The 23,609-nt window shown below is 33.1% G+C and overlaps 1 protein-coding gene and 1 pseudogene across 1 annotated transcript; both read left to right on the forward strand.

Annotated features, from left to right (window-relative positions):
* Window positions 1-13,066: 13,066 nt before the first annotated feature.
* Window positions 13,067-15,837, forward strand: LOC121797362 (phytoene synthase 2, chloroplastic-like). The gene is made up of 7 exons (XM_042196120.1): window positions 13,067-13,250; window positions 13,552-14,246; window positions 14,335-14,385; window positions 14,637-14,809; window positions 14,953-15,188; window positions 15,309-15,501; window positions 15,574-15,837. Exons 2-7 carry the CDS (start codon window positions 13,763-13,765, stop codon window positions 15,748-15,750), a joined length of 1,314 nt encoding a protein of 437 aa, XP_042052054.1. The 5' UTR covers window positions 13,067-13,250; window positions 13,552-13,762; the 3' UTR covers window positions 15,751-15,837.
* A 4,943-nt stretch (window positions 15,838-20,780) lies between these two features.
* On the forward strand, window positions 20,781-22,835 carry LOC121797373 (annotated as a pseudogene).
* Window positions 22,836-23,609: the final 774 nt, after the last annotated feature.

A 23,609-nucleotide genomic window follows, 5' to 3' on the forward strand; every position in this document is an offset into this window, starting at 1 on the left:
GGGTGATCCAATTGAAATATGTATGAAAATATCCTCCAATTCCATAAATAAAATTTGAAATGTAGGGAATCGGACACTTAATTATGAATATTCTATAACTAGTACCAAGCCTCAGCCGTTGCCACTGTCGCCGTTATATCAATGAAAACAGTTAAAATATGAGTTTATCATAGAATGATACTCTGAGTTGATAAAATGATAGTTTTGCCGGATAGAATGATACTCTGAGTTGATAAAATGATTGTTTTGCCGGATAGAATGATACTCTGAAATCTTTTGTGTATTAGGAAAGAACATGCGGGGTTTCAATTGATTTTTATACACCGTGGCTGATTATAATTACTAGCTATTCAATTGATTTTTATACACCGTTACTGATTTGTTTTGTGCAATTAAAATTTAGTTTGTATTCTTTATTCTAATTGGCGGACAATTCGGAAGCTGAACTCTCACTTCATTAACAACCCAGATTGCATCTTCAATTCTTCACATCTCATTTCGATTTGTTGCATTCTCTCAATTTCTTCACCACCTATGGACATCTCCTTGCCGCTGGATCAAATCCAGAGCAGATACAAATTCGCATGCTCACTCATAAACCCCGTTGTTTTCAAACAAAAGTTCAGATTTTCAGAGTTGATAAAATGATAGTTGCACTTGATACAATGATGCTCTCAGGGGATAAAATGATAGTTTCATGGGATAAAATGATAGTTCCATTTTTTTCAAGTGCTGGTTGCGACCAGATGCATCCAACACGAATATGAAATATACAAAAAAATGTTTTGGCGAATATAGATAGGTTTCCAAATTCATTGTATTGTGGCATCTTCTTTTAGTATATTTATTCCACTATTATACAAACAATTATGTAAATTTGCAAATTCAAACAAATAAATTTATGAGGTTGACGCTTGAGATATTGTCACTTATAGCGAACACGAAATAGAATAAATCATTATTGTACACAAATTTATAATCTGTAAAGATTAAAATCAAATTTGTAGACATGGTATTTGATATAGTGATATTTGCCAAACTATATTTGATCGAAATTTGGTAGTGCAAAGATGCTTACCTTGTTGTCGTACAAGTTCTCAAGATATAGCATATGGCGATCTTCACATGAGGTCGAGGAGGCATAGAACACTGCATTGTATACCAAGATATAGAATTTCTAGGATTTGATAGTAACTTAGGGTTTATGGTTTGGGATTTCATAGTAGCTAAAATATAGAATTTATGTTCTTCCTTCTGAAAATAAAAAAGATATTTCATGCTGGATAGTTTATCGTTTGTGGTCTCCACATCAGTTTTATTAAGGAAAGTTATATCTAACCTCCATATCGTTTGTTAGATTGTTATATTTGTCATTAATCAGTGTTTGTAGTTAAATGGATTCAAATCGCCATTGGGTGTTGGGTATCTTTGCTTTGGTTTTGAAGTCGGTTTATATCCGCTATTGGGGTGATCCAATTGAAATATGTATGAAAATATCCTCCAATTCCATAAATAAAATTTGAAAAGTAGGGAATCGGACACTTAATTATGAATATTCTATAACTAGTACCAAGCCACAGCCGTTGCCACTGTCGCCGTTATATCAATGAAAATAGTTAAAATTAGAGTTTATCATAGAATGATACTCTGAGTTGATAAAATGATAGTTTTGCCGGATAGAATGATACTCTGAGTTGATAAAATGATTGTTTTGCCGGATAGAATGATACTCTGAAATCTTTTGTGTATTAGGAAAGAACATGCGGGGTTTCAATTGATTTTTATACACCGTGACTGATTATAATTACCAGCTATTCAATTGATTTTTATACACCGTTACTGATTTGTTTTGTGCAATTAAAATTTAGTTTGTATTCTTTATGCTAATTGGCGGACAATTCGAAGTTGAACTCTCACTTCATTAACAACCCAGATTGCATCTTCAATTCTTCACATCTCATTTCGATTTGTTGCATTCTCTCGATTTCATCACCACCTATGGACATCTCCTTGCCGCTGGATCAAATCCAGTGCAGATACAAATTCGCTTGCTCGCTCATAAACCCCGTTGTTTTAAAACAAAAGTTTAGATTTTCAGAGTTGATAAAATGATAGTTGCACTTGATACAATGATGCTCTCAGGGGATAAAATGATAGTTTCCGGGGATAAAATGATAGTTCCATTTTTTTCAAGTGCTGGTTGCGACCAGATGCATCCAACACGAATATGAAATATACAAAAAATGTTTTGGCGAATATAGATAGGTTTCCAAATTCATTGTATTGTAGCATCTTCTTTTTAGTATATTTATTCCATTATTATATAAACAATTATGTAAATTTACAAATTCAAACAAATAAATTTATGAGGTTGACGCTTGTGATATTGTCACTTATAGGGAACACGAAATAGAATAAATCATTATTGTACACAAATTTATAATCTGTAGAGATTAAAATCAAATTTGTAGACATGGTATTTGATATAGTGATATTTGCCAAACTATATTTGATCGAAATTTGGTAGTGCAAAGATGCTTACCTTGTTGTCGTACAAGTTCTCAAGATGTAGCATATGGCGAACTTCACATGAGGTTGAGGAGGCATAGAACACTGCATTGTATACCAAGATATAGAATTTCTAGGATTTGATAGTAACTTTGCAATTAAAATTTAGTTTGTATTCTTTATGCTAATTGGCGGACAATTCGAAGCTGAACTCTACTTCATTAACAACCCAGATTGCATCTTCAATGCTTCACATCTCATTTCGATTTGTTGCATTCTCTCGATTTCTTCACCACCTATGGACATCTCCTTGCCGCTGGATCAAATCCAGTGCAGATACAAATTCGCATGCTCGCTCATAAACCCCGCTGTTTTTAAACAAAAGTTCAGATTTTCAGAGTTGATAAAATGATAGTTGCACTTGATACAATGATGCTCTCAGGGGATAAAATGATAGTTTCAGGTGATAAAATGATAGTTTCAGAAAGTAAAATGATAGTTGCACTTGATAAAATGATGGTTTCAGGGGATAAAATGATAGTTTTAGAATATAAAATGATAGTTTATGTGTTTAGATTTATGAAAACAGTAATGATACATTGAAAAATGTACTAATACAATTTGTAATTGAACATCGCACCACAAATTTAATGTGTTGTTACGTATAAAAAATCAAATTTTCTTGATAACAATAGTAGTAGCAGTATAAGTTGTGGACTATGTTAGGTGCGTTAAACTGACGTGATCTACCTCTATTCCCATCCCCTGTTTTTGTTTTCATCGAAGACTAATTAATGATTAAACGGAATTCGTGAATTTCCATTCATAATTGAAATTTGTTGAAATCATATCAATGAAATTTTATCCCCTGAAACTATCATTTTATCCCCTGAAACTATCAGTTTATCTCCTGAAACTATCATTTTAGCAAGTGAAACTATCATTTTACCCATGAAACTATCATTTTATCCCCTGAAACTATCATTTTACCCCCTGAAACTATCATTTTATCAAGTGCAACTATCATTTTATCCCTTGAAACTATCATTTTACCTTCTGAAACTATCATTTTATCCCCTGAAACCATCATTTTATCAAGTGCAACTATCATTTTACCTTCTGAAACTATTATTTTATCCCCTGAGAGCATCATTGTATCAAGTGCAACTATCATTTTACCTTCTGAAACTATCATTTTATCCCCTGAAACTATCATTAAATGAAAAAATACTATCTTTTATCCGGACTCCAGAGTATAAAAATTTTGCTTATTAAAAAAATAAAAAATACATATAAAGTAAAATATCTGAAATTGTATGATCAAAATAAAATTCAGGTCGGCAGTTTAAGAGTATATTCGTTTTTCCTTCAGTAATTTATTAGCAGCTGAAAAAATCAAGCAAAAGAATTTGCAGAAATCGAAACCGCCGACGGCTGAGATGGTTGATAGCGGTGTTGCTGCGGCGGCGACGGAGCAGAGGCAGACCATCACCACCAGCACAGCTGAGAGCACCAAGAGCGACGCCGTCAACGCTCCTTCTTCGTCTGACCGCCCAATTCGTGTCTATGCCGGCGGGATCTTTGCTTCTCACAGCTGGAGACGGCGACGGAGCGCTGGAAGGCGATTGCGCTACGGTGGAGGCTAGCAGCAATGCAGAGATCAGGATTGTGAAAATTTTGGAAACCGCCATTGCTGTGGATCGAAGGTAGAGAGATCGAAGGTAGAGAGAGGAAGAGGAAACTGTGGAGAGTAAATTGAAATTGTGGAAAATTTAGAGAATTGAGATTTTTGGATGTTAAGGAGATGTTGGGAGCGGGAGAGGAAGAGAGGAGCTATTTGATAGGTCAAATTTTGATATATCCGAAATGGTAATTTTGCTCTTATAAAATCGAAATATGATAGTTTTGTTAGATTAAATCTAGACTACATTTTAAAAATGTGTGGTGAAGATTTAGTTATAGAGTTATCACGGGGTTATCATTATAATGCACCCCTATATATATATATATATATATATATATATATATATATATATATATATATAAAAATCAAGAGTTCCCATACTATTTCTTATTATTGTCACGTTATTTACTTTCCTGCTTAATAATATAAATAGATAAAAAGTTTTTTACCAATACTAATTGGCATGTGTATCTAAATCTAATTGCTATTTCTCATACAAGGATTAATTAAAATTATAGATTAAAAATAAAACATGAATAGGGGATTAAGTAAAGGATAGGTATAATTAAGATGTATGCTGGACTTGCATCAAGGCTTTTAGTGATGAATGCATGGTCATGTGTTTGAATTTAATAGGTCGGAAATTTTTTTTTCTGTAACATAACATCGTGTGCCCATAAAAGCCATATATATTACCGTTATACTAGGAAATAAAAGGGCCAAAATTATAATTGCTCGTTTCACTCACGTGAACATCAGATGAACTTACCTCCACTCTAGGAAATATGAAAATGGTATATTTAAAAGATAAAAAAAATTAATAGTATTAATAAGTGCAAAAAAGAGTGTCCGTAGAAAGGAGAGATGGTTGGCATTTTTTCATTTATTTTAAGAAATGGTTAGAAAGAGGTGCATAAACATCGAGCGAAATAGAAAAAAATATAACTCCATATTTCTATAAATATAGATTTGCGGATCAAAAAGAAACACCAAAAATTTAAATTGGATGCTGACCACATGTCTAAAACCAATAAACAACAAAAAAGATGCCCATGGAAGTATTATTTTACAATTTGCTTAATACAAAACTCATCATTTAATAAACTATTTCTAGTTGTTTCCATTCCATGTAAGCGAATATTTGACCATCCTTTAATTTTATATATACTGTATATCAGTTATTATTATTTTGGCCATGTGCCAAATAAATATTGTGGGAACGTGGCGATTTGAGGAGCTTATGATTTCCTTGGATAAAATATTGGGTGAGAGTGTTTACTTGAGAAAGGGTTGGCGTTGGTCAATTCTAATACTATTATTAATATTTTTTTATAATGTAATTTTGTTAATTTAAAATTGTGGTATTTACAATCTGGATTGTTGATGTTAACAGCAGAATATATTTACACACAATAAAACTATATATGCGCAATCCTCAGCCTTTTTCCAAATACTAGTACTAGTATTTATTAATGATCCATGAAACGCATGACTTATTTTTAATTTTCCTGTTAGTTAAGATAAATCGATCTCGATAATTAATTTGCGAAAACTCGACTAGCTCAATTTATTCGTATTTGAATCCCTGTTTGTCCAGTCAATTTATATGTGATAGATAAATTATGAGAAATAGCATTGCATTTTGTGATCCTGCTAAGCATATATACTATTTTCTCTAAAATTTATTCTTATACTATTTTGTGATCTCACATTTTTTTAGTTTGTCTCACAAAAGATGTCACATTTCTTCTTTTGGAAAAAGTTCTCTCTCACATCAATTATATAATTATATTTTGTCTCACCACTTAACACATAAAATAACAACTCTTACAATCCCGTGTCATCTCCCAAGTGTGACATTTAACTTGAAACGTAGGGAGTAGTTTTTATTTTTAAAAGACGAAGGGAGTATAATAATAACTACTACATCTTATACGCAAATTATATTTCAGAATCTTGCAGGGTCACTCACAGCATAAAATCTATCACATGTCATCCACTTTTTATCCAAAATAATAGGACGGGGGCATACATGTCTTTTTACTCGCAAATCTAAAATACCACAAAATATTAAATTTATTATAAATATTTCAATTTAAATCCTTTTTTTGTGTGTACCATATATCAAATTAAATGGAGCATAACTTAATAGGATTTCAACAAAATCTTGATTGTATATATTAAAATGAAATTTGTTATTTATGCAAAAATATGAAATACAAAAATCTATATTTGTGTAGACAAAATCTGTTTATATGCTATTGAAAATATGTATATGTACTACATAAAATCTGTAAGTATAATAAGCTCAATCTATATATAATGAATTTGTATAAAACAATTACACCGCATATTGATTTTAAGAGATTTGGTGTGGATCAATATAGAGTTTAGTATAGATCAATATTCAGCTGAGTGTGGATCATTATACGATTTTATTGTAGATCAATATACAAAGTACAGATTTAGTATGTATCAGAATACAATTCAATATGAAGCAATCTACAGCTTAATATGATAAATATACATATTTAATATGTACAATTCCATATTTATCAGTTTACAAACCAATATAAGAGAAGGAATATTTTTTCGTGTCCCATTTTAACTTATGTCAGAATTAGTGTCATTGGTCTGTCTCATCTAGCAGCTAGTCTTTAGGGAGTGTATTAAGTATAATGCATCCCTAAATCATGATCAATGCATAACTAAATCTTAATGCAAAATCAAATAATCAATCATGGAAGTCATCTTAGATAATACGGTGATATTTTTAGATTGTCTCAGTTTTTACAAGGATAATTTGACCTTATTTTACATTAACCAAAATCTTTCTACTAGTGTATCGGTATGAAATCGACCAGTTGCAGCGTACAATTTCTGCTAGAGATGGTCTCCTTCTTACTAGGTATACTACATTGTTTTGCCACAGTTGGCTGAATAACCTTGTTTAAATTTATAAAGTTTATTGAAATTGAATCGATGGTTAACTTTTAATTTTTATTTTCTATATATGACGTGCTTAACTCATATACTCTTTTCAATTCATAAATATAATATATATATATTTTTTGGTTTGTGCCACAAAAATAGTTATCTTCCATTTTTGGTAAGTTTATCTTTTTAATGAGGTGAGTCTCATTCTCTTCTAACAACACTTAATCACTTTTTCTTTCGATCTCCTTATTTTTTCAATTAAGCATTAAAACTCATATAACTATCTTTAAAATCTTATGAGACGGAGGGAGTATGAGAGTGGACGAGACAGCGTTGCAGGTGGCTCGTCTCGTCCGGTGTTGCGCAATGGAGGGGAAGCTTGTGAGCCAGCGCGCCACGCCCCCCTCCCACATGTGGCGCGTTGGGATTGGGGTGTAACGCCCACTCAATTGTCACGAGTAGGCGTCATTTTTCGACAATTTAATTTATTTTTTTAATTCTGAAAATTAAAAAACGTAATAAAAAATTTCACTTCCCAATGAACATAGCTATTTTTTGCCCCCTTTTTCAAAATTGTTTTTCAATTTTCCACGAGCTCCTTCGCTTTTAGGACAATGTATTTTGTTGCATTTAATAAATTGTACTATTAGGATTTCAAATTATATAATTTTCAAATTTTTTCAGTAAAATTTAAGAATTTTAGTATTAAAATAATATTTACTCTAAATATAAATTAGATTTGTTGAAAAAAAATGAAATTAATTAGTGGGACCTATGAATAGTGAAGAGAAGAGATGGAGGATTGGATGTGTTGTCTCTTAATTAAGAGATGAATTAAAAAGGCGTTGTAGGACCCATAAATAGCGAATGGATGAGATGAATAAGGAATGAATAAGAGATAGGGTTGTGGATGGTCTAGCATAAAGTACTTCCTTCGTCTCATAATAGATGACACTTATTTTATGACACAAGATTTTTGAGGATAGTATTATTTTAAGTTAAGTGGAGAGACAAAATAATACTCCATCCGTCCCCAAAGAGTATGAACATTTGGTACGGCATGAGTTTTCATGCATAATTGAAAAAGTAGGGAAGAGAGAGAAAGAAAAAGTTTTTAAAGTATTGTTAGTGGAGAATGAGTCTCAACTCATTAGAGAGAGGAGTTTCCAAAATTAGAAAGCTTATACTTTTCAGGGACACTTATTTTATGACACAAGATTTTTGAGGATAGTATTATTTTAAGTTAAGTGGAGAGACAAAATAATACTCCATCCGTCCCCAAAGAGTATGAACATTTGGTACGGCATGAGTTTTCATGCATAATTGAAAAAGTAGGGAAGAGAGAGAAAGAAAAAGTTTTTAAAGTATTGTTAGTGGAGAATGAGTCTCAACTCATTAGAGAGAGGAGTTTCCAAAATTAGAAAGCTTATACTTTTCAGGGACACTTATTTTATGACACAAGATTTTTGAGGATAGTATTATTTTAAGTTAAGTGGAGAGACAAAATAATACTCCATCCGTCCCCAAAGAGTATGAACATTTGGTACGGCATGAGTTTTCATGCATAATTGAAAAAGTAGGGAAGAGAGAGAAAGAAAAAGTTTTTAAAGTATTGTTAGTGGAGAATGAGTCTCAACTCATTAGAGAGAGGAGTTTCCAAAATTAGAAAGCTTATACTTTTCAGGGACAAACAAAAAAGGAAATAGTTCATATTTATACAGAAACGAAGGGAGTATATTTTTATTAATGTAAGAAAGACTTTTTCTACAAAAGAAAATGTATCATCTTTATAGGACAAATTAAGAAGGCAAATGCAATATCCATTGTGAAATTGATGGAGTAACATTTTATTGGCATGATATAGAGTTACTCTCTCTGTCCCAATGACGGATACAGAAACTAAAGCTCGTGGGGTAGGGCATAAAATATTTAATATTATATAATACTCCCTCCGTCCATAAAAGATGTCTCACTTTCCTTTTTAGTTTGTCCCATTAAAGATGTCATATTTCCATTTTTGAAAAAAAGTTCTCTCTTACATTAATATAAATATTATATTTTCTCTCTCTCCACTTAACACACACAACAAAACCTCATAAAATCTCGTGCCTTCCCACAAGTGTGACATCTTTTATAGGACAGATAGAGTATTTAAATAATTATTATTTAATTTATATATATAATTTTAAATAGTTATTTTTATCATTTTTACAGTCCCTTTTTTTAATTTCTTTAGCATAGGAGTATTATTTAATATTACTTCTATTTGTTATTACAAATTTTATTGTTAATTTTAACAACAATTGAAAAAAAAAACTAAAATTTAAAATTAAATCAAATCAATTAACCTAAATCAATTGCACAAAATAAACAGCCGCATATTAAATATAGAGTACTATACACTAATAACAAGTTTATTGCATAAAAAATGCTTTAAAACAATGTAATCAAAATAAAAAATCATCAATAAAAGAAATACCCCAAGATTTACAAAAACGGCGCCTCTTTCCACCCGACACCACTTGAGTCCGTAGTTGGTCTTATGGCTATTAGGAGTGTCATTTGAATTCGACACATTTAAGAAATGTAAATAAAAGTGAGTGAGAAAATATAGTGAAATGTTTGCCTATTTTTTACATATATTAAATTTTATAATAGAATATGAGTGAAATGAGTTAGTGCAAAGTGAGGTCTAGCCACCATTTTATAGTAAAGTGTACTGAAACTTTTAATGACGGACGAATTAAAATGGTAATCTGAAATTCTAATGGCTAGGAAATACATTTTATTGAGTTTCTATTAGTAGAGACGTATCTTTTGGCACGAAATTTAAGAAAAATTGTTTTAAATGAGTCAAGTAAAAAGAGAATAAAGTAGAAGGAAAAAGGTAGATAGTGAATAGAGAATAAAATACTTTTTGCTAAAAAAAATGACTTGGCTACATTGGAATAACCAAAAAAGGAATACGCCTCAACTAATAGGGACCTAGGAGTATATAATATAAAAGTAAAATCATCTAATTACACGGGGACAGCAGTATAATAAAGTTTCAAAAGAGTTGAGCAAGTGGGGCCCATGTCGCCCACTAATAATATGGGAAATGCATGAAACTATTTGACAGCCTGTAAGTCATTGACACGGAGGCCGTCCCAGTTGATAAGGTTATCTACATATTTCGTCAACAGATTGCAAAAAATTTACTCCCTTTATCCCTCAATTTATATCTCTCTTTAAGGGCCAATTTTGTAGACAAGATTTTCATGGAAAAGGATTATTAACTGGGCTAATCCTCCGTTTTGTAGCTTGGACAAATGTAACTCAAAGCCCGAAGAAAAGGCGGCGGCCCGTCCAGGCCCGCATGAATAGTGTAATTTTTCACTATTGGGCATAGTTAAATAATCTTAAAAAATTTGTGGGTTTATTCACTGTTATAGCAGGTTTCCCCCTTCTACCCCTTTCCCGTCGACGGTAGTGGCGGCGATGGGTCTCGGGATCGGCCATCTGTTGTAGATCCTCGCGAAGCAACCTCTGTCATTCCCGGCCAGGCTGTAGTAGCGGCGGCGACCGGCGAATTCGCAAAATCCGGATGTGACGATTTTCCAAAGGAGATCCGAACCTCCCCTTACTCCCCTCCATCTTCTCTTTTGTGTTGCTTATTACTTTTACAAGTTCTATGTTTAATTTTGATGAATTCAATAATCTGAGTTGTATGCTTATTTTTTGGTCTTATATTTTTTTGTGAATTTTGTTGATTTCTAGAGGATATATAGTCTGGGACGATCATTGATGAATTCTGGGTTGGAATATAGAATCATTGATGAATTGTGAGACGATCTTGATGAATTTTTGGTTAAAATTTGTTGCTTTCTTCTATAAATACATACAAAAATAGTAAGGGTAACTTTGTCATTTTACGTCCTACAAATACTTATTCTGAAAATTTATCCAATCTAAAAAACACATTATCCCAAATTGTAATCTAACAGTATCCTATTTTTGGCCCGAAAATTTTATCCCAACTTAACAATCACACTATATCCTGTCCACGGTACAAAACGAGCCCTAAACCGATACAAATTTTTTTAAAATGTAAAATAAAATGAGATGATAAAGTCAATGGTATATGGATCATATTTTATAATGTAATATACTCCTTCCGTCCTTAAAAAATATGCACTTTGACTTCATCACGAGTTTTAATGCAAAATTAGTAAAGTAAAAGAGGTAGAGAAAAAAAATAATTAAAGTATTCTTAATGGAGAATGTGTCCCACCTCATTAGAGAGAAAAGAGTTTCTAAATTGGAAATTGTATATTCTTGTGGGACGGGGGGAGTAAGAGACAAATAAGTTAATGTAATATGAAGTCTATTACCACAAGTAGTAAAAATGAAATGAGATAATTAATAATGGACATACCAAAATAGAAAACTGAGACATATAACCAGGGATGTAAAGATTTAAACACGCATTTTAAGAAATTGATATATTAAAAATATAAAGAATATAATTATAACAATAAATAGAATAGCATTAAATTGTGGCACGGATTCTAGTTCGCATGTAATCCATTTAAAATTCAAAGTAAGGTGAATAATAATATTTTTTTTTTGAGATGTTCCAACTAAGTTGTCCAGACGATCCAACTACTTCCTAACTTTGCATAGTGCGAGACCACCTGCTGAAGGTCTTCTTTTTGGGCATGTAACCATAGCGACCTGCTGAATGCACCGTATGCGAACCTAGCAGTCCGATGGGTGTCTTATGCTCCCTGGGCAATTTTGCTCTCATTTTTTCTCGAACCCACATTCTGTCATTTTATGTCTTTTCTTCAAGTTTTAGCCTTTGATCCTAAAATAGTATCGAAATGAGTCTAAATTTCACCTTTAAAGTGCTTGAAATAATAATAAAACAAGATTACAATTTGATTATTATCAAATATTAAATCACACGAAGAACTACATTAATAGACATTTCATATCTTAAAATCGTCATGAGTCTGTCACGAACTATTTTAATAGAAATTTCATATCTTAAAATCGTCATGAGTCTGTCGCGCTTTTAGAGAAAGGACTATATATGATTATGGTCTCTACACATATGGTATATGTGTTTTAGAGAAAGAAATATATTCTCTCTCCCAAGAAAAATGACCCAATTTTTGAGTGACAAAATTTTATGTACTGTAGGTTTTTTTTATGTTGAGTGAAGAGAATAAGCGAGAGATGGTGGATAAAGTAGAGAAAAAAATGTTTCTATTTTATAGTAATTCATCATCTTGCTTGGGACAAACAAAAAATAAAAGTGAATCATTTTCAATGGGACGAAGATAGTACTTATATGATTACACTCTACGTAGAGTGTGGTAGATTTTGATTTATTATCAAAATCTTTTGTTAAAAATTTAAAATATGTTATGCAAATATGACGATAATTTATTTTAAAAATTATGGATGAAGTGAAATATATTCAACAATTATTACATAATTTCAATTAGAAAAAATAACTCTAAATATGTTTTGCCAAATACTCCATCTGTCTTGCAATAGGAGTCATATTTAGTTATGACACGAGTTTTAAAAAATGTAATGAAGTTAGTTAAATAAGTTAGTGGAATATGAGTCTCACTTATAGTAGTATTAATTTTATTATAAAATGTGAGTGGAATAAATTGGTAGAATGTGAGTCTTACTTATCATTTATGGTAAAAATGAAATACAGACCAAAATAATAAAATATGACTCTTAATGTATGACATAATGACTATTAATTAAAGAAACAAAACAATGTTTTTTTTAAGAACAAAACACAGTTATGAGAATCCAGTTTAGAAAGAAGCCAAGATACCCGGTTCTTGGTACCAAACGAAACAGAAATGGGTCCCACTCCAACTCGGAAAAAGTTCTAATAAACACCTCTAAATCTATCCCACTCATTATATATGGCCAGAGATTTACAGCAACGACTCTGAATCACTCAATTTAGCCATCGTCTCGACTCACCAAAAATGCCAAGCATTCCAATTTTGTCTCTTTAAATCACTAGCTCCTTCTCCCTTCAACTTCTGGAAGAGTACAGAGCTGCCTTTTCAACAATTATCTTCTTTCCCCCGCTAATTCAAAGGTTTGTTTTCATGATTTCCTTTTTATATGTTTGCTATCTTGTTTTATTTAGTGTTGCGTGTTTAAAAATTGAATCTTTGCGATATGAAGATGTCCTTTTTTACGTGTATGGACACCAGAAAAAAGGTTATTGTAATTCAGTTGACTTAATATAGAAAGTACACTTAAGCCCATTACTTTATATAATCGGTGACGCTTACTAATTTTTAACTTATTTTATTCTGGTAGCTGCTGTTGTTGATGGGATTTTGATGGAGCTAATGTTGCTGAAAATGCTGATTGTGTGTGATTTTTTTTTGCAGAACCCTTTCAAGCTACTGTGAGTCTCTGCCTGATTTTGGAGTTGATTTCTTCCTTCTCTGGTAGGCCTGCATAATTTATTAGCTTTTGAAGTTGGGTGAATTCTAGGGGTTGGTCAATCTTGTTTAATCAAGGTTGGTCAATCTTGTTTAATCAAGGAGATAAGATTCTGAGAAAATCAAGAATTTTGTCATCAAAAGTTGTGGTTGAAGCATGTCTGTTGCCATGTTGTGGGTGGTTTCTCCCACCTCTGAGGTGTTTAATGGAGTTGGGTTCTTGGAGCCAGCCCGGGATGGGAACCGGATTCTTGATTCGTTTAGGTATAGTTCTCGGTGCAAGAATGTGATCAGCGATGGCAGCCTGAACAAGGGTAGGAAGAAAAGGCAGAGCTTTAGCTCTATGAATGCAGATCTGAGGTATGCCTTCCTGGGGTGTTCGAGTTTGGAGAATGGGGGTAGACTCTCTCTCACATCGAGTATGGTAGCTTCTCCAGCAGGGGAAATCGCCTTAACATCCGAACAGAAGGTCTATGATGTGATTTTGAAGCAGGCAGCCTTGGTTAAGAGAAGGCTGAAACCTGACGAGGATTTAGATGTGAAGCCGGATATTGTGCTTCCGGGATCTCTTGGCTTGTTGAGTGAAGCTTATGATCGTTGTCGAGAAGTATGTGCTGAATATGCCAAGACATTTTACCTCGGTTAGATCCCTTTATATATTTTATGTTAAGCAGGAACTGGTTGAGGTAACAATTGTTCCTAATTAGTATTTATTTGCTTCTTTGATAGGTACACTGTTAATGACCCGGGAGAGGCGAACAGCTATCTGGGCAATATATGGTAATAACATTTTTTTTCCTCATGCTTGAGCCATCTTGTAACCGATCTTATTTTGGCTGAACCTGAAATGTTTCATTGCTTTAATCAGTTTATTTGGCCTTCAATTGATCAATTTTTGCTTATTTTTCATGCCTAATTGTTTGGAACTCAAAGATTTGGCTTGCATATCTTTCTTGTCGATATATATTGAAGAAAATTAGTGCGTAGAAGGAGTGGTCGAGCTTGTCTCACTTGGCTGTTGTCGTTTGTAGTCTGGTGTAGGAGAACAGATGAGCTTGTCGATGGGCCGAATGCATCACATATAACTCCAATGGCCTTAGATAGGTGGGAAGCGAGGCTGGAAGATATTTTTAGAGGGCGCCCTTTTGATATGCTCGATGCTGCTCTAGCAGATACTGTTTCGAGGTTTCCCGTTGACATCCAGGTTAAACCACTTTGCCAGTATTTGTTCTTAGCTGCCTCTTTTATTGATGATTTTCTTTCTTGAATCGCTATAATGAAACCATTCGTGCATTCTGCTGTTTGCTGTTGTGTGTGTAAGCTAATATCCGTATACCTTGACTGCAGCCATTCAGGGACATGATCGAGGGAATGAGAATGGACCTGTGGAAGTCGAGATACAAGAACTTCGACGAGCTGTATCTCTACTGCTATTATGTGGCTGGTACTGTAGGATTGATGAGTGTGCCGATCATGGGCATAGCACCCGAGTCCCAGGCTACGACAGAGAGTGTCTATAACAATGCTTTGGCGTTAGGGCTTGCTAATCAGTTGACCAACATTCTCAGAGACGTTGGAGAAGAGTGAGTACATATCTGAGCTTATTACGCACATTATGTGACTACAATCTACGTATGCTTCTGGTTGTCGGACAATATGCTATACTCAAGAAGATTGTGTTCTTATGTGCTGTTTTGGTGTAGTGCGCGACGTGGAAGAATCTATCTGCCTCAGGACGAATTGGCACAGGCGGGGCTATCAGAGGAGGACATATTTGCTGGGAAAGTAACTGATAAATGGAGAGTTTTCATGAAGAAGCAGATCAAGAGAGCGAGAAAATTCTTCGATGATGCAGAGAATGGCGTGAAAGAGCTGAGTTCGGCCAGCAGATGGCCGGTGAGTATTTTACCCAGCTCGACTGACTTAATGTAGGGTATAGGATTCTTAAGAATTATTTTGGTGGTGCAGGTGTGGGCGTCGTTGCTTCTGTACCGACAGATCCTTGACGAGATAGAAGCAAATGACTACAACAACTTTACAAGGAGGGCTTATGTTGGCAAACCAAAGAAGATTTTAGCTTTGCCAGTTGCATATGCTAAGTCCCTTGTTCCTCCAAGAAGCTCATGTGCTCTTCTAAACACTTGATGTCACCAACTCTATTATAGATATAATATCATGTACATCCCAAACTATGCCAATGTATCTTACCATATGATTACCCTTTTTCTTCTATTTTTTTCCATAACAAACTGCTTGCTTAGTTTCGTTATTATTCTATTCTTGAATTGTTGCACAAGAGAAATAAAAAAACTTTAATGACGGAAAAATCAATTACTAATAACATACTAAGATATGCGTCATATTTAGGCAATAAAGTGTAGCTCGTTTGGTAAAAAGCTTTCTGTCCAACTAATAGATCGAGGGTTGAATCGTTACTAAGATAGATGGGGAACCATTGTTGATCTCTTTAACTAAAAAGAAACATGTGTCATACTAATCAATACTCCCTCTTGTGCGGAAAAGAAACATGTCATACTAATCAATACTCCATGTGACCAGAAAAACAGTTTTATTTGTAGACAATATGGATTTTTTATGCGGAATTGGTAAAATATGAAAGATAAATAAAAAAAGTTAAATAGAAAATAGAGAGAAAATATGGATAAAGTAGGAAAAAGAAACATAAAAAATGAGTAATAAATTGGAAGTAACTTTCCATTTGTAGTATACTCCTATTAGACTAATTTGTTTTGAAATCTGTGTACTAGATATAAACACTAGCCAGACATATACAACCCAAAAGAAGAATGGAAAAATTACACGGATATAAACCGAATTGAAATACAGATCATAAACTATAAATCGTAAAGGAATAAGCCGAGTTGAGGAGTCATCTTTCCACAAGACGAGATACGCCCTGCTAGTGCTCTCAGATAGTGTCATCCACAAAAATAAAATGACTCCGTATGAGAAGTAGCAGTACCGCTAGCAAAAGAGTTCCGACGAACTGGATGATTGTGAAAGCGGAGCTTTGATACAAAACAAAAGCTGAGAGAGAGAGGTTATTTAGAGAAAGCTGGTTAGTGTTGTGTGTTAGAATGCATGAATGACTACTCTATTTATAGGTGTAGTCCACTACATGTAGAGGCTGGAGTCAACGCAGACATTAAGTCTGCTATCATTGTTGGAGTATAACCGTAGGGGTTACAAGCCGTTACGAGCATCCGTGCTGGAGCTAGACACTGAACCTGGAGAGACGTATATGGACATGTTACGTCTAGGTTCGTTAGTAGATGTGGACATCCCAATGTGCCAGCCATGTTTGCTTCATTGTGTCAAGTTGACGATGTGGCTTGCTGATTTCGACTAGTGAGGTGGTCTAAAAGGATTAGGCCGGGCTCGGATAGAGCCCAAGCGCCAAGTACAAAGACCAATAGCCAAGATCCAAGATGCAAGTCCAAGGCACACGACCACGCACCTACACCACATTCTCATTCACGGCGCACGAGGCACGCGGCAACGGCCTCGGCGAGGTGGGCGACGGCGGGCGCGTGTGGGATCTACGACCCATCTTTGTCTACTATAATTATTACATGTAATAATTTAGCCTATTAAATACATGTTTAATGAGACTCTCAAAATTAATGTGGGATGACGAACATACTTATTAATTAATCTTATAAAATTTTCTCATAACGCCTTTATAGCTCGCTAATCAATTTTAATATATTATTTTCACTGAACGGTAATTGGTTTGGAGAAATGAATAGACCATGGTCATTTACTCCGAACGTAGATCGGCACTATATCATTTAATTTTATAAAATTAAATTTTCCATCAAATTTATGACTTGGTCAAAACCTTTGACCGGTCACGATTCTAAAAGAATAATAACCTCTAGTTATTGACAGATTTGAAAATTGGGGAGTATAGTAATAGTAGCATAAAAACCTAATTTTGTTAGCAAAAGATACATGCCTGTGAGGCATAAATTTTGCTTAGGTAATAAATTAGCTAGGAAAGGTAATATGGTTTGGGCCGTTTGAGATGTTTTTTAGTGAATGAAAAAATAACTTTAAAACAAGGGGAATTCAAATATGAAACATTGGCCTCATACGTTAGGTGTTCGGTTGGCAAGATTAAATCTCATGATTAAATATGTATCATGTTTGGTTCATAAGATTGAACCCTTCAACTTAATCTTAGATGGATAGTCTCATGATAATTAGTCATAGCCTCCCCCTCCAACTAAAATAATCCCACAACTTAATCCTAGATGGATAGTCTCATGATATTAGTCATGGCAACCGAATCATTAGATTAAAACCGCATTAAATTTTTAAACCACACTACGATAGAAATAGATCATAGACTTTTGATATTTGACATTAAACTTTCGTTCTATTGCAAAGTCAAGATAAATCAGATCTTTTTGAAAAAAATTTGCAATGCAATAACTCGGTTGGTTTGGATATTAAATAATAGTTGAATATTCGAATATTTAATACAGTGCGAAACGCGGCAATTTAATGCAAAAACTAGTCTACTTAACCTAGTGCTGTCAAAATGGATATCGGGAATTGGATACCCGATATCTGAACTCGAAATATCAGGTAATTAGATACCCAATACCCGATTTTTCGGGTTTCAAGATCGGGTTCGGGTATAGGATTTTTAGATTATTGGGTATCGGGTAACCCGATATCCGATCAGGTATACCCAAATTCCCCGAATTACCCGATTTTTTAAATTTCTTTTAAATTAAATAAATTATGTATCTATTTTATTATTTAAAAAATCATATATACTCCTGAAATCCTTCACTCTTAAGTCACATTTAGGGTTAAGGTATGACTTGTGATGTTTATAATGGATGAATGATATGAATTTTTTATTTCTAATAATTTGTAGTTGTTTTTTTTTCTTTTTTAAAATCTTAAACTCGTATCACTTCAAGTTTGTATCAAATTCGAACTATAAGTTTGTATTTCCAAAATTTTGTAGTTAATTTTCTTAAAAAAATAATTAAAAAATATTTAAAAAATCCACAATCGGGATTGGATACCCGATTTTTCGGGACTGGATACCCGAGTCGGGTATCTGGGTACCCGAAATCATTTTCGGATCTGGTATCAGATATTAGATTTTGGGAAATTCGGGATCGGGTACCCGAAATTTTCGGACCTAACTAAACCCATGAAATTTCAGTTAAACTAACACTCCTTGCCCCACTCTTTATGAATATTAATAAATATTATTAATCAGATTTATATTTTCAATCAGATTGTTTTTTGATTAATGAACATTTTAGTAACCAATGGAGAATTCGAAGGAGAGCTGTTTCGTAAGATCGTCAGTCTTGTGATTATGTTAAAAATAGCAGTAGTAGTAGTATTTATTGTGCGAAATCTTATGTCCTCCATATAGTAGGTCAATACATAATAAAATTATATATTTTTAGAAAGTAACATTTATAATTTAAAATTGAAATATTGCAACCTCGCGTGGTGACAACCACCAGATGACAAAGGTGATTGGTGGGTAGATGACAGCGAGAGCAATTTGCAAATCGCGATTTCTAGACTGACACATTTTATATTTGAAAGTAATAATTAGATGATAATTTAATTTACCATAATATAATTGATTTTTGGATTAAGAATGTCCTTTAAACTATTTCTCTCACAACTATTTTAGTCTTAATAAATTTTCGGAGTCGTCGAAAAATGTATTGCCGCCCCTCTAATAAGTGCTAATCGGAAAGCAGTGCTATCAGAAAAACACCACCAAAAATCAACACTATCGTCGGAGGTCATCATGTAAACCTCTTTTAACTCTAAATGTTGATTTGTTACAAAAATTAATTTAATCTCTTTTACTTGATTTTCTTTTATACTTTACTTTTTCTTCAATTACGTATTTTATATTCTCTCATATTTTATTCTCGCTTCACTGATCCACGTTATTATCAATTACTACTATTAGAAGTTTCTGCCTAACTTTTAGTTTAATAGACCAGTGTGAGTTGAACATATTAACTTGTAGGGAATAATATTTTGTTTCCAGATTTTAAATTGGACTTTTGTCTAATTGAAAATCTAAGTTTTTTTTAGAATAACAATATGAATTGATACAAAATATTCAAAAGTCGAGATTCATTAATCCAAAATTTTTATAACTAAATCGATATATCCGTGGCATTTGAAAATTCAACAAAAAGAATGAACTATTAGTATTAAAATATAATACTAAAAATAAATTAATAAATATATACTAGCATTAAATATAATTAGCAATTTAATGTTTTTCTATCTAAAGAAAACCGACCCAATCAATTCGATTATTGAGAATAAAAAATATAATCCGATTCAAAAACTCCCAACCTAATTTAATATTTTAGTTTGATTCGATACAATTATTTGAATTGCATATCTCGTGCTTATTCCTAAATAATTAAATTAATCAAGAGACTTATTATGGTAGTAGGACAGAAACGTCATAATAATTACCCCATCCGTCTCACGGAATATGACCCCTTCCTTGGACAGCACGAGATTTTATGCAATTTTATTTTGTGTAGTAAATGGAGAGAGTAAAGTAAAAGACATGATAAAGTAGAGATAAACGTGTTTCCATTTTAAGTAATGAGTCATCTTGATTGCGACAAACCAAAAAGAAAAGTGAGTCATCTTCAGTAGGACAAATGAAGTATCAAATGGAGTATTGCATATAAACTTCGACTACACCTCCATTTAATTACCACGAAGATGGTTTAGGAAGAAAATAATTATTGTGGGATTAACGAGATGAATACAAACACATAGATGATAACTAAAAATAACAAATGTTTTACTAAAAATATGAGCATCAAAATTAATGCTATTTCACTTCATTTCTAAAAACCTTGATTTTAATACTACAAGATCTCTTATTGAATTTGTGTATTATCATCATCTGTTCATGGCTGTCAACTAAACATTCTTCTAAAAAAAACCTGTTTTCAGAAAATAAAATTAAAGCCAAAAAATTTCTCAATTTCCAACCAACTTTAAACTAAAAAAATAAATTTAGAATGGTGAGTAGAACTCCAGCACCGTGCAACCAACCACCGTTCCCTGCTCTTTCAATATATAAATAAATTTGGACATATGTTTTGGTAGCTAGAAATCACAAGCATTTCAATAAATCAACACAGAAATATTTTCTAAGTTAATTCATTGGGCAAAATGGTGGTTAAAGTTTATGGTGCCACCTATGCAGCTTGCCCACAGAGGGTTATGGCTTGCCTTTTCGAGTTAGGATTTCAATTTGATCTCATAAAAATTGATCTTCAATCTGGAGAGCAGAAACAACCACAAAATCTACTAAGACAGGTAATTGTTTATGAATGATTTTATGTATAAGTATTAAATTAAAGTGTTGAAATGATTCACCATACCAAAAACTAAGTTTATGGAGCAAAACAAGATGCCACTACTGTTATTATGGAATCACAATAACGGAATTTCATCTCAATCTAACTATTTACACGTTTTTAGTAGCTTTATAATGTATCCCCTCCGCCCCATTAAATATGAAATTAGGGATGTCAATCGGATCAGCCCAGTGGGTTTCAGACCAACCCTACTCGGATTGTGGGTCAATCAGATGCAGACTAATCGGGCTATAAAAGTTCAACCCTAACTCTAAAGGTTCGAGTTTCAGGCTAGACCACTGGAGTAATCGGGTTACTGCCGATAAAATAAACATACGATCACTCCAATACATAAAGATGAAAATTAGTTTCTTATAGGATGTGAAACATTTATTTATGATATATTTGAGATATATGCTTAAACTCAAACATGATCAAATATTAATTTTACGATTTTTATAAATAAACTAAAACATAAACATATTTTTAGAAATTTTAAAGCATGTTTAGAAATTTATAATATTGTTTTAGTGAATTCAAAGTTTTTATTTATTTATCTACATTGAAAAAAAACTTAGCATAAAATATGTATATTAATACAGAAATGAAGGTTATTTTTTTAGTTATTTATATTATAAAAATAATCAATTAAGTGTCAATTAGGAGTCAAACAAATAGAATAATAGAAATTTTATCGGGTTTCCGGGCTAGCCCATTGGGTTTCCTAGTTAGCCCTATTCGGGTTGCGAGTTAATCAGGTTATAATTTTATCGTACTACAAATTTCCAGCCCTAATCTTTTAAATTTAACGGGCTATTCGGGCGAGTCCACGAGTTGCGAGCTATACTAACATCCCTAAATGAAACATTTACTTTTCAGCACAAACTTTTATGTAATATTGTCTTGTGAATTAATAAAGAAAAAATAAAGTAATAGAAAAAAATTGAAATGATATTACTAAACGTTAAAATTCAAAAGCAAAACTATTTGTAATAGGACGGCGGTTATATAACAATAGTTAATCACATTTTTTGCAGCCCTTTGGACAAGTCCCTTCCATAGAGGATGGAGATTTCAAGCTTTTTGGTAATTCACTATATTCTTCTTTCTTACAAATTGTCCCACATATAAACTAGCAAATTACTAAATGACACAATAATTTCACCTGGAGAACAGAATCTAGGGCAATAATCAGGTACTACTCAGCAAAAAGCGCAAGCCAAGGTGGCACAAATCTATTGGGTGAAACATTAGAAGATAGAGCCTTGGTGGACCAATGGATGGAAGTAAAAGTCAACAACTACAATCCAATGATTTACACAATGGTCCTCCAGCTTGTGGTTTTACCCCAACAGGGTCAAGTGGGCGACATGGAATTAGTCCGAGATTGCAAGGGTAAATTGGAGAAAGTGCTCGACGTGTACGAGGAGAGGCTGTCCAAGAGCAAATATTTGGTGGGGAGAGGTTCACCATAGCAGATCTGACCCACCTTCCAAACACGAGGTTCCTTATGGAGGAAGGAGGTATGGAGGATTTGATCAAACGGAGGAAAAATCTCCACAATTGGTGGCTAGATATTTCCAGCCGTCCATCATGGCTAAAGGTCATGGACCTCCCAAAATAATTGGGTCCTCCATTCCTATTCCGCGTCGTCGGCTCGTTGTTTGGTAGTATTTCATTTCAAAGTAATCTTCCCATGATACTTCTCCACAAGAGTCTTAAAGTCTTTAAACTTGTCAAAAGACTCTGACTTGTGACGCATCAAGTAGACATATCCAATTTTCGAGAAGTCATCAATAAATGTGATGAAGTATCGAAAACCACCTCTTGCCTCAGTTGACATTGGTCCACATACATCGGAATGAACGAGCTCAAGTACTTCCTTGGCCCTATTGCCCTTAGCCTTAAAAGGCCTCTTGGTCATCTTGCCTTCTAAGCATGACTCACACTTATGAAAAGGTTCCTCCTCTAGACCTTTGATAAGATCTTGTTGAACAAGAGAATGGATCCTCCTTTCATTGGCATGACCAAGTCTAAGGTGCCACAAGTACGTTTCGTTCATTGAACTTGAAGGTTCCTTTCGTTTCGTTGGCTCGTTGTTTGGTAGTATTTCATAGGTGTAGTAGTATTTCTTTTCAAAGTAATCTACTTATGTTTTCAAGTGAAAAATAATGTGCAATAATAAAATAAATAGAGTATTCATATTCATGTTACTGCATTAATATTTTATATTTTCGAAACCTAAATCGTGACAATTTGCACATTCTATCACCATAGCATATTCATTAAAATGTTATGAGATTGTTGAATGCAAATTTTATCTCATTATCTTAAATTTCTATATTAAATAGTATTGTTTACCGTTAAATCAAAGTGACAATATAAGTTAGTAATTCTTACTGATACTCATTATATGTATTTATTAGTTGAATTAGGCAATATTTTAATCTCAAGTACATTAAAAAGCTATTTAATTAAATCAATAATTGATCTATCTAATTTGCAATATTAAATCTCAATTAAGGCTAATGCCATAGTATTTCTCTTACAAATCAAATAGTTGGATAATAATAATTCACTAATTCTATT

The sequence above is a fragment of the Salvia splendens genome, chromosome 1, assembly GCF_004379255.2.
Source record: "Salvia splendens isolate huo1 chromosome 1, SspV2, whole genome shotgun sequence".
NCBI classification, from domain to species: domain Eukaryota; kingdom Viridiplantae; phylum Streptophyta; class Magnoliopsida; order Lamiales; family Lamiaceae; genus Salvia; species Salvia splendens.